This window comes from Capra hircus, chromosome 19 (genome assembly GCF_001704415.2).
Source record: "Capra hircus breed San Clemente chromosome 19, ASM170441v1, whole genome shotgun sequence".
In the NCBI taxonomy this organism is placed as follows: Eukaryota; Metazoa; Chordata; class Mammalia; order Artiodactyla; family Bovidae; genus Capra; species Capra hircus.
Window position 1 is genome coordinate 39,550,576 of NC_030826.1, and position 13,923 is coordinate 39,564,498.

General features: G+C 38.3%; 1 protein-coding gene across 8 annotated transcripts in view; it reads left to right on the forward strand.

Annotated features, from left to right (window-relative positions):
- The window catches only part of CDK12 (cyclin dependent kinase 12), a 58,210-nt gene that overhangs the window by 31,474 nt on the left and 12,813 nt on the right, over positions 1 to 13,923 (forward strand). For 4 of the 8 annotated variants that reach the window (XR_310802.3, XR_001296879.2, XR_001919743.1 and 1 more), the window contains exons 10-13: positions 58 to 174; positions 765 to 896; positions 2,261 to 2,472; positions 3,402 to 3,854. Coding sequence is in view for 4 of the 8 variants with exons in the window: in XM_005693743.3 (XP_005693800.1) it covers positions 58 to 174; positions 765 to 896; positions 2,261 to 2,472; positions 3,402 to 3,854; positions 7,751 to 8,463 (1,627 nt within the window). In the remaining 4 variants the exon portion in view is untranslated. Of the gene's footprint in view, positions 1 to 57; positions 175 to 764; positions 897 to 2,260; positions 2,473 to 3,401; positions 3,855 to 7,750; positions 10,431 to 13,923 lie in introns of those variants that run through there. The other 4 variants (XM_005693743.3, XM_005693744.3, XM_018065003.1 and 1 more) reach the window with 3 other exon arrangements.

Here is a 13,923-nt window from a genome sequence, read left to right on the forward strand (position 1 = left end):
GCTAAAATTTATAATGCTCACTCACTTCCTTGTTCTTGCTTTTTGCTTTGTTTTCAGTCGACTCTGTGGTAGCCCTTGTCCAGCTGTGTGGCCTGATGTTATCAAGCTGCCCTACTTCAATACAATGAAACCGAAGAAGCAATATAGAAGGCGCCTACGAGAAGAATTCTCTTTGTGAGTTTGACAAATATGTACATCTATTTGTTTATGTGTTTGGCTGTTGTTTGGACTTAGCTTTTTCCTGTCTTGGGGAATTAGTGCTATCCCAGTTTATTATGCCAACACACTGTAGGAAAACATTTTATTTTTGAGCATTATGAGTTTCATCATAGTCTTGCATTCAAGGCTTCATGTTTTCTACCTGTGGTACTATTGCATTTCTTTCTTTTTTTTTTTTTTTTAATATTTATTTATTTATTTGGCTACACCAGGTCTTAATTGCAGCATGTGGGATCTTCAGTCTTCATTGCAGCATACAGGATTTTTTAGTTGCAGCATGTGGGATCTAGTTCCCTGACCAGGGCTTGAACAGGGGCCCTCTGCATTATGAGTGCAGAGTCTTAGCCGCTGGACCACCGGGGAAGTCCCTATTGCATTTCTTGAATCCTGTGTGGAAGCAAATCTGCTTTCTTGTTTAGCCAGGTTCCAACTCCCTTCCCATGGTTTTTACATGGAGTTGGAAATTCAGAGACCTTTGGCATAAAGTTACAGGCTTAAGAACTGGAGTCATTGTGAACTTGTTCTTTTGCTCTTCCTTTCCACAGCATTCCTTCAGCAGCACTTGATTTACTCGACCACATGCTGACGTTAGATCCTAGCAAACGTTGTACAGCTGAACAGACTCTACAGAGTGATTTCCTTAAAGATGTTGAGCTCAGCAAAATGGATCCTCCAGAGTAAGTGCTGGTGGCCTTGTAGTGACTCTAAGCCTGAGAAACTAAAAATAATAGATTTTTTTAAAAAGAAGCTGCAGTGGCCAACCAAATAGAGAGGTTTTTAAACCATTCATCTTTTTTAATTCCTTATATCTGCAATGATCATGTTACCCCATATGTGCAAGAACAGTCCTAATTTTATGTATTTATTTTTTAAAATATTTATTTGTTTGGCTGCACCAGGTCTTAGTTGTGGCATGTGGGATCTTTAGTTGTGGCATGAGAACTCCTGGTTGTGGCATGTGAGATCTAGTTCTCTGACCAGGGATCAAACCAGTAGTTTATCTATCAGGCCATATGTCCTGAATTTTTATATAGAAAACATGGTCTCTGAATGTATCTTTCTTCTATCAGAATTTTATTAATTTTCTCTATTGTATGGGATCCTCAGAGGTTCTACACTCCCCATCTCACATTCTGATAGAAACCTTTGGACTTTCACTGACAGCATTATAACTTTCACGTCCGAGTTTACGGGCATTTCTTTCTTATAGGAATACTGTATCTTAAATGTATGAGATGTTAGTATATGAACAGGTAATAACTACAAATCTGATAATCCAAAGAAATATCTTAATTCATTTATTGTGTTTGAATTTTGAGGCATTGAATGTGGCTGAAGTATGTAAGCTTTTTAGCAAAAATTGGAAATTTTGGCTGTGGTAATCTGTGTTGTGGTAAGATTTAACTTACTGGAATTTATTGAGTATTGGAAAGTCCAGAAATGTATTAAACCTCACAAATGAAAATATTCGGTCATGGAAATTCAGTGGGCAGAAAGAAAAAAAAACCAGTTTTTTGGTCCTTAGAGACCAAGTAACACATAAACTGATTTTACACAGAGATGGTTTAATTACAATGTGCTCATGTGGTTCCAAGATTTAAATTACTACCTTGCCTGGGCTTTTTGTAAATATTAAGAAGGCAGTCACCTTTGTTCTGTTTATTCCCTATTAAAATTTGACCAAGAAAAAAAAAGTCTCCTTAATTTTTTTTATGCTAAGCGCAAACAGTTATAAAACTTAACCATTTGACTGGAATATGGACATTTTTATAGAGCAGGTGTGTCTGTGTTATTAGCAAGATCTTCATTTCTCACTGTAGAAAGAAATCCTTTGGGCATTTGGATCTTTAGTTCTACAGACTACCATATGCCGTGATTCTATTTACGCTGCTGCTGTTTACTAACTTTTCTGGTTATTTTAATATTTTCTTTATCCTTTCCATTTCCCCTTGCTCTTTGCCTTCCCATTTTAATCTCTTGTTCCTCCATTCACTCAGTAGTGCACATTCCCACACACATTTCCCCTTTTGTCTTTTTCCAGCCTCCCCCACTGGCAGGATTGCCATGAATTATGGAGTAAGAAACGGCGACGGCAGCGACAAAGTGGTGTTTTGGTAGAAGAGCCACCTCCACCCAAAGCCTCTCGAAAAGAAACTATCTCAGGGACAAGTGCTGAGCCTGTAAAGAACAGCAGCCCAGCACCACCTCAGCCTGCTCCTGGCAAGGTGGAACCTGGGGCTGGGGATGCAATAGGTCAGTGCTGGGAAGGAGCCTTTGTGCTTTTATTAAGCACTTGGCAGATTTTGAAGGTCAAGTGTAAGGATTTGTGTCTGTGTGTGTGTTTTAATTTTTAGCCACTGAAAAATTAGTAGAGTTTGGTATCCTCATTATGTAAGGGGAAAAGGTGATAAGCCCAGTTTTATACGTGTGGTCTAGAAAACTTAAAATATTATTTCCCTATCCTGAAAACTAATATCTCAATTCAGTGTGTGGCATAAATTAGTGAATTAAGTAAGCTGAATTTAAAGATTAGTTTACCCATGGCTCACTAACATATAATTAGAGCCCTGTCTGTGTTAGATTTGATAAGACCTTAGAATTTAATCATGTTAAATCACAGTCGCTAAATGCAGTTAGTTCTGCGGACTGTTATTTGATCTAAATATATCCAAAACTGTGTAATAATGAATTTTTATAAGCAACAAAGTAGCTCTCCTGTGGTACAACTGTTTTTTCTGAATTACAACTTCCTTCCTTGGCTCACTTTTCCTTCATTATCTATTTAAAACAGTGACTTTCAACACTGGCTACACATTATAATCATCTAAAAAGCTTTAAACATAAACACCTCCGAACAGTTGCCAAATTTCTAGGGACAGGACCTAAGGCTTCTGAATTTTAAATCTCTCCTGATGTACAGTAAGGGCTGAAAATCACTGACCTTGAAGAATATAGATAAAGTCTATACAGAGATATTTTAATTAGTCCTTGTATTTTTAAGTGAAAATATAAAGAGTATTTATACAACAAATGTGTCACAATTGGAGGCATGAAAATTGAGATATTCAAAATGAAACTTCATTCATTGGATATTGTAAGTTGCTCTTGTCAGTTGAAGACGGCAAAGGTCCTTGCCTTGTCTTGCCTCATCCTCTTATATTGGTTCCACTGTCTCTCCACAGGCCTCGGTGATATCACACAGCAGTTGAATCAAAGTGAATTGGCCGTGTTACTGAACCTGCTGCAGAGCCAAACGGACCTGAGCATTCCTCAAATGGCGCAGCTGCTTAACATCCACTCCAACCCAGAGATGCAACAGCAGCTGGAGGCCCTGAACCAATCCATCAGTGCCCTAACGGCTGCCACTTCCCAACAGCAGGACTCAGAGCCCACAGCCCCAGAGGAATCTTTGAAGGAGATAGCCCCTGCCCCAGCGGTCCAACCTTCAGCAGAACAGACAACCCCTGAAGCTTCAAGCACACCAGCTGACATGCAGAATATGTTGGCAGTTCTTTTGAGTCAACTGATGAAAACCCAGGAGCCAGCAGGCAACCTGGAGGAAAGCAACAGTGACAAGAACAGTGGGCCACAGGGGCCCCGAAGAACTCCCACAATGCCACAGGAGGAGGCAGCAGGTAAACAGACCGGTCATGAATCTCATTGAGCTCAGGTGCTGTTGATCCTCTTAAAAGTCTCTAATGTTTTCTTTTTCACATCAGTGGCCTCAGTTTCAGTTTTTGTGTAACTTAGTCTACAGAAGAACATAGCACCAAGTGATGTATTTCTTGCCCAACTTCTTTTATTTAAGTCTCAAAGCTTCTTAAAGCACCTTTCGTATACTGATTGTTTTTCCATTTTTCCATTTCCTAGGAAGTAGGTAAGTAAAGTCCCTGTGTTCTCACACAAGAAAACCACAGCCGTAGCTAGTGATGCATCTTGAACCACTGTGTGTGTGGTGGTCAACTAGTACTAGCACTTGAAAATCTGCCTTCCAAGCAAATCATTATCAGATTGTACAAATAGCCACTTGTACTCTAGAACAGTGGATGCTAGGTACTGAGTTCCTGGAAACATACAGTCAAGAAAGCCCTAATAAAATATCATTGTTAATCTCCCAAAGAATGATTTGAGAAGATTTCTAAGCAGGTAATTAACACCGTTCATTTCCTTTCCAAAAAATAGCATATAAAAATGATTTCTTTAAATCTGTGTTCCTGAAGGATAAGTGAATGGACCCCAGATTAGGAACTGAACATTATTATTTTTTTAAATCGAGAAAAGGAAATATGTATAACTTGATCTTACATAAGCACAGCATGCAATTTATTAGAGGGAAAAGAAGTTTAAATTTTCTAGTCAGTTCTGATTCACAGTCTTTATTTCTAAAATCTTTACTTATTTGTAAGTGCTTTCAACTCCTTGGAAATTTTTGCTGTCCATGAAGACCCCATGAATTGGGGAAATGAGAAGATGTACAAGGGCTGTTGGAGTACACTAACCTTCAATTTTTAGGGTGTTGCATTCACATTTCAAATTGGTTGGTGCAGAGTATATGCCTTATTTCCACTGGTACAGGATCAAATAAGTTATTGTATGTAAAGTTTTTAAAAAAAGATAAATAAATTACCCTCTTTACTTTGTGGATAAGGAAACTGCAATCTAGGGAATTTAAATAAGCCTATCTATGGTCCCACTACTGTCACCATATTATTGGCAGAGGCAGAACTAGAATTCCTGTACTTTCTTAATGAATGTGTTTCTTAATTCACTTTGCTATTTTGTCATAACAATTTCAATAGTTTTTAAGAGACTCTGGGATGTGGAATAACAGAGAAAGCAAATCTAGAATTAAAGCAGGTCTGTCTCATCTCTCATACTCTCCTCCCTTGTACCACCACCCACCCCCTCACCAACCAAAAAAAAAAAATTATGATCAATAACTGAAAGAAGTTATTCAAGTTAAATGGCATAGTGATTGAAAGAAATTCGCCCGGTAATTAAGTCAAGCTATCAGCCAAATGGTGAAAATGAACTAAAGTTTAGGCCTAGCTCATAGCCAGAAATTACTGGATTTACTTTTCAGAGGAGAGTAAAAATGCCATCCCTAATTATTCCAGTCACTTCTGGATTATCCAGTTGGTGACTCTCCTGTGCCTCTATCTTGCTCCTGCTACCTCTTATGTGGCTGTTTTGCTGTTCATCAGCACTTCCACCAGAGGGCAGACTGAGTTAGCCAGAGAAAGTAAAAATCTATCACTTTGGCTACTATTTAGCTATTCTGTGGAGAAGGAAATGGTAACCCACTCCAGTATTCTTGCCTGGAAAATCCCACGGATGGAGAAGCCTGGTGGGCTACAGTCCATGGGGTCACAAAGAGTCGGACACGACTGAGCGACTTCACTTCACTTAGCTATTCTGTACTTGCTGAGAAATGGTTATGGTTGAATCTAATTACTAAAGTGAAATTTTCAGTCATTTGTATATTTCATTGATCCCTCTCACCACTGGTACAGACTGTTAAGGGTTGGCAATATTGTTAACACTTTAAATCTTATAACTATGTTTTTTTTAATGTGATCTTTATTTTTAATTCTTAAGATGTTTTATTAGCCTTTAATAGTTCTTTGCAACCAGTCTGCCTTTGCTATTTTGAAATAGTTTTCATCCTCTCATAAATGTGAAAGAATGTGAGCTCAAGAATTAGGTCTATTGAAATACAACTAAAACTATTTGTATGAAAGGCAAAGTTTGAATGTGAAGTGTAGTATAGATGGAAGAAAATAAGTTTAGCTTTGTCCATTTTTGCAGTTAGGCATTTTAAAAGTTGTTTGCCCTTAGTATTAAAAAAAAACAAAAAAACAAAAAAAAAACTGGTGTTCCATTTCATGTATAGACCAAAAATACTTTTTAAAATAACTGGTACTGTGATGTTCTTATGTAGTGAGATGTGTAGTGTTGATAGTGAAAAACTCTGAAATCTATAGATATTTGTAGTCCAGTTAGCTCTCCTGTTTTTGGATGTCTACTTTTCAAGTTGTGAGTTTTATATAGCTAATTTTTCATCTTTTAATTTAGCTTCCTCTACCATCTAGTCAGCCAGCCAGTCTGTTAACAAAAAATTGAGTGGGTACTGTATATAGGATGATCAACTTGTCCTTGTACTGTCCTGGTTTTAAAACCAAAAGTTTTAAACCTGGGAACCTTCTTCAGTCTCAGGCAATTGGGACTCTTGGTCACCCTAATTGTATTTACGTATAGCACCTGACCTTATCCTCCACTGCTCAACAATTTTGTAGTATTTTCAGAATACTTTCATCTGCCCACTAAGGGTATGCTTACTTTACTGATTGTTTTTGCGAAATAGAATTGTGGTATATATGCTACCAAAATACCTAATTGTTATAAAAACTACTTTTGGCTTGCCTGAGTAATGACTTTATATCACTGTCTCATAATAAAGAATTGATTATATGAACATTTAAAAATATGCTTCATTAGGGAACAGAAAAATCAGTCATTTGAAAGATATCCCAAAACAGTTTTTTCTTCAGCAAGGTAACTCCCAACTCTAAAGGCATGCTTCTGACTACTTGGTTTTGTGTGTCCTCAAACTCACACCATTTTACATTTCTAGTCTCTTGCCTTGGCAGGAGTTCATTATCAGACAATGATTGCCATGGTTAGGCAAATTAATCCAGTTGTGGATAACAAAATGTCTAGGGAATGATTTTAGTAAGACCTTTGGAAAGACAGAGTATAGTATTAGTTCAATACATTTCTAAATACTCTTCTCACTGTCTCCAAGATAAACAAATGTTTATCAACAGCCCATTCTGCATGACATTGCTGTAGTGACTTTTTATAATTACTGTAACATAGGAAGCTGAATGACAGTACGGTGGTTTTCCTCAGACTGTGATTGTGGGGAGAAGGAGCTCAAACTGGGAGAAGCAAGTGTATATGTATACATGATGGTAATGAAAGGTTTTTACTAATTTCATCTCACCTGTATATTCTTCTAGCTTTATTTTACGTGTTAACCTGATATCATCAAACATTCTGTAAAATGTGTTAGCTAAGTCCATACAAAGTTTCCTGTTGTACAGCAAGATTATGTCCTAGATATGTGACCACAGCATATGTATTGTTCCTCTCATCTTCCTTCTTTCTACTTTATTTTCATTAATGTTTTGATCCAACAGCAAAAAGGGGTGGGGAGGCTACCAACAGCCTACATATTAGTTCCTTAAGGAAAGAAATGGAGGAGATCTCAGACAAAAATCAGGACAATCGTTTGAAATACATGATTTTAACACCAGCTGTTAGATCCAAAATGCAACTGTTTTACTTTTAATCGCTTGATTTTATTTATAAATTGCGATTTCCTGATCCCAAGGTTTTTTGCTTTATATATATATTTGGTTACTTGTATTGATATTTGTTTATGTTGGGCAGTGTGTGTGTGTGTGTTTGTGTTTATAATCACGTGTGATTTTTAAGATGGTGTTTAAAAGAAGTAACCCTTCCACAGCATGTCCTCCTCACATTCTTCCACCAGAGAAGAGGCCCCCTGAGCCCCCCGGACCTCCACCGCCGCCACCTCCACCCCCTCTGGTTGAAGGCGATCTTTCCAGCGCCCCCCAGGAGTTGAACCCAGCCGTGACAGCCGCCTTGCTGCAACTTTTATCCCAGCCTGAAGCAGAGCCTCCTGGCCACCTGCCACATGAGCACCAGGCCTTGAGATCAATGGATTACTCCACCCGACCCCATCCTAACAGGACTTACGGAAACACTGACGGGCCTGAAACAGGGTTCAGTGCCACTGACACTGATGAACGCAACTCTGGTCCAGCCTTGACAGAATCTTTGGCCCAGACCCTGGTGAAGAACAGGACCTTCTCGGGCTCTGTGAGCCACCTTGGGGAGTCCAGCAGTTACCAGGGCACAGGGTCAGTGCAGTTCCCAGGGGACCAGGACCTCCGTTTTGCCAGGGTCCCCTTAGCATTACACTCAATGGTCGGGCAACCATTCCTGAAGGCTGAGGGAAGCAGCAACTCTGTGGTACATGCAGAGACCAAATTGCAAAACTATGGGGAGCTGGGGCCAGGAACCACTGGGACCAGCAGCTCAGGAGCAAGCCTTAACTGGGGGTCCTCAGCTCAGTCTTCTGCTTATGGCAAAGTGTATCGGGGGCCTACGAGAGTCCCTCCAAGAGGGGGAAGAGGGAGAGGAGTTCCTTACTAACCTAGAGACTTCAGAGTCCTGAAAGATCCCTTCCCTATCCATTCTTCCATCCAGTCCTCTGAACCTTTAATGAAATAATTTGCCAGAGCGAGGTAATCATCTGCATTTGGCTATTGCAAAGCTATCTGTTGTATTCCTTGCTCACTTGCTCCTAGCAAGCGACTTATAAAATAGTGATATTGGCACCAGTTCCTCCTGGATGGGATATAGTCAGAATATTTACTTCAACTCTACCTAGTAAATACAAGTAGAGAATATGGAGAGGGTTATTAAATTGAAAAGTAAATGTTTAATTAGTTCATTTCCTGCACTTCTTGAGCAGAAGAAGGAAACAGTTTCAATTTTGAGATGGCTCAGGAGAGGTTCTTAAAGTTTTTTTTTTTTAATGGTTTCTTTTGAATTTAGGTTTTTTGGTTTCTTTCCTTTTTGTTTTTTTATTTTTTAAGAGAATAGTGTTCACAGAATTTGAGCTGCTCTTAGGCTTTTGCTTTAAGGGAAACAGAGTGACTGGCTGGTTTAAATAAATGTTTCCTTCCTCTCCACCATCTCACATTTTTGCTTTCAAGTGAACTCTTTTTTTACCCATTGAGCATCTTGAACATACCTTTTTTCCAAATAAATTGCTCATTCTTAAAGTTGCTCCACTTTGAGAAAAGACATGCCCCCACCCCCCTCCCTGCACATGAAGCAGGTTGTAGAAAGTGGCATTCTTGGGCAAGTAGGTAGACTTTATCCCATCTCTTTACCTTTTTTATCCCATCTTTATAGACTTTCTCTTTCTCTCTATCGCTCTCTTTTTGAGGCATTTGTTTGGAAAAAAAATTAATTGTTGAGATGCCCAAGAACCTGGGATAATTCTTTACTTTTTTTGAAATAAAGGAAAGGAAATTCAAACTCCTATATTGTTCTCTGTAACTCTTCAATTCTAAATTTTTTTTTTTAAACCATATTCTGATGGTGAAGTTGATTTGTAGATGCGAACAGCCTAGGACATTGCTGCTGAGGTAGGGTTAGAGATGATCCCTCCATACCTGGAGGGTTAGTAACATCAGTTAGCATACTGTTTACACATATTTTTTTATGTAAAAAAAAACCTTTGAAACAGAGCATTGTAATATTGTCAAAGAGGAAAAAAAATACATCCTGAAAATACATGGAAATGTAACTTAGTATAGGGTGAATATTTTTCTGAAGATATATCACTACCTGAGACCTTTTTTAAAAAAAGTAATTTTAAAAGAGTATCCCATAAGAAAGAACAGTATTGACATACACACATATCAGCATGAATATCCTGTCAATTCTTTTAAAGATTTTCCTCTAGAGAGAGTTGGTTTTGGTAAAAGGGGTTAAATTATAACTTCATGGCAAGAATTTTGCTTTATTATCAGAAAATGAAAGAGGGGAAGACTTTCAGGGTGGGATAACCTGGGAGGTTTCTCATTCTGGCTTCCAGTTGTGTGTGAGTACCAGCATATAATGTGTTTTTAAAACATACACATTTATAGAAATTATCTGCACAGACCTAGATGCTTGTGGAATGTAGGTTAGCCCCCCTTTACAAAGAAAAGGCAAAATGTGTTTCAGCATCTTGGAGAAGAGTTTACAGAACTCAAGTAAAGTTTTATGTTTCAATGCCAAGTTCATATATTAAAAAATAAACAATACTTGTGAGAGAGAGATGCGTTAATAAAAAAAAAAATGTAAAGAAAGAAGAATCCTCTTCTGATACTTACATGAAGACTATTTTCCCCTGTTACTGAAATAGGCAGATATCTGGTGTGTGTATTTCTTTATTATCCTCTGGGTTTTGGTCTGGCCTTGCCCTCAGGGCCAATCATTGATTAAAAAGAGAAACTTCTAGCCATTTTGGCATTGATGGCTTTTTATACCGGTGAGTCCAGTTAGATTTGCTAGGCTCACTGACATGCTGTTGGTAAATTGCATTAAAGTTCATCTGAACCTTTTGTCTGTAGACTTCTTAGTCCTCAGACATGGGCCTTTGTATTTTAGAATATTTGAATTAAAGACATTGGGCCCAACTCTCCCATTTTTGACTAGAGAACTTAAGCCTGGATCCTTTCAAAAGTATCCAGTGAGAAAAATTGGTTTTCCATCAAATATGAATAAAATTTCTATGTATTTTAATTGTATTTTGGTTATCAGCAGTCACCAATAATGTTTTTCCCTCCCCAACCCTTATTTTTAATTATGCCAAATATTCTAAATAATATACTTAAGTCTCCATTCCCCTATCCCTTCTATTAGGTAATGGGGTGAGTGTGTATGTGTGTGGTGTGTGTTTGTGTGTATGTATGATCCCATTTCAACCCCCACCCCCAATTTGGGAGTCTAACCTTTGAAAAGAAAAGATTTGGCAATTTTGACTATTTCTAAAGGCAAAGGGACAAAGAAACTCAAATATCCTGGAATATCTTGTGTGGAGGAAGAAAAGGTATTTGTTAATTTTTCAGCTATGTTATCTATAAATGTGATGGAAGTAAAGGTTTGGCAGAATTTCTACTTGGGTATTAGAAAATTACAAACCAAATTAATTATATTCAGAAGTGGTTTTGATTATTGAACCATGGGAGATATTAAGTCCATGAAACATATTATTTTGAACAGATGAGAAATCTGACTCTGTTCACAAGTGAGAGGCAAAACTGGTTTGACCATGATCATTTTTGTGGTTTTGAAAACAAATTTGCTTGACCCAGTTTCTTTAGTTTCTTCTTCAACTGTCCATTGGAATGATAAGAATTTGAAGAAAACATCAAATCTATAAGTTTAAAAGCAGGGCAGTTAGCACAAACTTGTAAGTAGGACTTCTTGTAGCTTATGCCATAGACATCACCCAAACCACTTGTGTGTGTGTGTGTGTGTGTGTGTGTGTGTGTGTAATATGCATATATAGTTACAGTACTAAAATGGTTACCAGCAGGTTTTGAGAGAGAGTGCTGCATCAGAAAAGTGTCAGTTGCGACCTCATTCTCCCTGATTAGGTTACTGACACTGTATTCCTTTCTCTCTCTGTTTTGCCTCCCATTGGGTTTACTTTGTTTATGTACAGATATTTTGTAATATATTAAATTTTTTCTTTCAGTTTATAAAAATGGAAAGTGGAGATTGGAAAATTAAATATTTCCTGTTACTATACCACTTTTGCTCCATTGCATTTACTTCTTAATTTGTACCCTTTGAGCAGATCTAATTATATGTATAAAGGGCATTTTTCCTCCACTTTATCCTAGGGGTGCTTTGTCTCAGAATCTCTGTAGACTCATAGACTACCAGAAGAAGAAGTTCTTAGGGTTTGAAGAGGTGCTTCAAAACATTATACTGGGAACTAGAAAACAAGAATTGGGGGAAACCATAAGATGTGATTTTCTAAAGTAGAAAACCATTGTACAAAAGTAATGATGGTGCCAGGCCGTCAAAAGAGTTGAGCTTCATGTACCCTGACTCCTTCTGAAAGGAGAGGTAAGTGGGTTTGAGCTCAACCGTCATCAAAAGAAGTTGGTATGAGGCTGTTTAGACCAAAAAATAGTCTCTTCAATCAGAGACCCTCATCCCCACACCAGTTCCTCTGTTACCATGAGTAGGATCAGCATGGGGATGGATTAGTGTTCCCAGCTCTGTTGAGATTTCCTGATACATTGCCAATCCAGGAAGTAAGTCAAAATTATTGATAGGGGTAAAATTCCTGTCATTTCCAAAACTTTTCCTGTCTCCAGCTGAGGAGAAAATTGCTTTCCCTTCTTTGTCATGGTTTAAGATACAGAAGACTAAACTTTCCCTTGTAATGTCTGCTGCAGTCCTGCTAGTTAGGACATAGTAGACAGGACAGGAAAAAACTATCAGGAGACAAGAAGAGGGGACATAGGTATCAGGAAGTTGTGTGTGGAATAAGCAATCACAAGATTAAGGAGTACAGCAGAACAAGGAAATTAGGAAGAAATATAATTCAAAAACTGGTGATGATGAGGATTGCCAGTGTGTTTTTGAATCCCCACAGTTTAAGTATGATGTTCCCTTGCCTGTGGGCTGTCATATCTTTACCCAAGGAGAATGGAGAGCTCAAGATTGTTCCAGTTCCTGGAGTCTTGTGTTTCTTGTTAGTCTCCAGAGAAAAGGAATTCATTTTCAGTCTTTTTATACTGCAAGTTCATGACTAGGAGTGTGAACTTCAACCTAATAGAGAATATTATTTCCACTTTGTAGCAATGACCATTTTCAATTCTTGGCCTGAAAGCTGAGGACCTATCTAAGCTGGACTTTTTTCTCCATCACACTCAAGGCTATTTCTAAGTAGGAACCATACTGTTCAGTACCTAAGTTTCTTAGGCACTATCTTTTCCAAGATAGGCATCCTTAACTGTGTGGTAAGGTTAATGCCTCAAGTAAGTTAACAGTTTTTGCTGAACTGGGATTTTCGTTGTTATTAAAGATTGCCCCGTAGCTTGACACTTTTTTTTTTTTTTAAGGTTTTGAATTACTTCTCTGTTCACAACTTAGTCATCCTGAAGGGCTAGGGGAAATGGATGTGGGGAGTTCCTCAAGCAAGTAAATAGTCAAACATTCCAAAGGAGAAATGAACTGCTAAGTCTTCTGGTTGTCCTGAGAGGCAAGGTGAGCATTCCTGGACACTTTAATTTTTCTGTCCAGGTGTGGCATTTCTAGTGTTCCTATATAGCCTATATAGTTCCTATATAAACTCAAGTGAGAGTTTACTCCAAGCCAGGGGGGGAAGTATGACACCTAAAGGAATCACTTGTGGTACTCTACCACACCTCTCATGTGCAGCTAGCTCTCCATCTCCTGTCCATCCACTTCATTTCCTATCTTTCTTTTCTCCACTCACTTCCCAATTCTCATGCTTTAGTCCTGCCAGAGATATTGATTGCTTAATCCTGCAAGGAATTTAGAATTACTGCTGCTGTGTAGTTTTGAAGGGTAGTGAGAAGCAATTCAGGAGACAAACTTAATGGGGTGAAAGGTGAAAGAAAAAGCAAAATAACTTTCTTATTGCTAAGAGCTATGAAAGGAGCTTTTAATTATTGCAGTACTTTGTGTTGTGGAGTACAAGAAATTCTTTAACTGGTCAACCTTCACTTCATTCTCTCCCCTTATATACTGAAACTTGCTTTTGCTAATAGCTCAGTTGCAGATGGTGTCTCTAGGAAGTAAAGCTTGATGAGAAAGAGAGCACATGAGGATTGCTTTGATGCCCTGATGATTAATCACTAGGTTGCCAAAACACTTGACCGCTGGATTGCTCTCATATCTCTTATCTCAAGAATTAGTAGTCCAAGGCTGAAAGAAAGAGATTGATGTGTAGTTAGTCTTTAATACTCTCTAAGTGGGTATTTTGGCCACCTCATGCAAAGAGTTGACTCATTGGAAAAGACTCTGATGCTGGGAGAGATTGGGGGCAGGAGGAGAAGGGGACGACAGAGG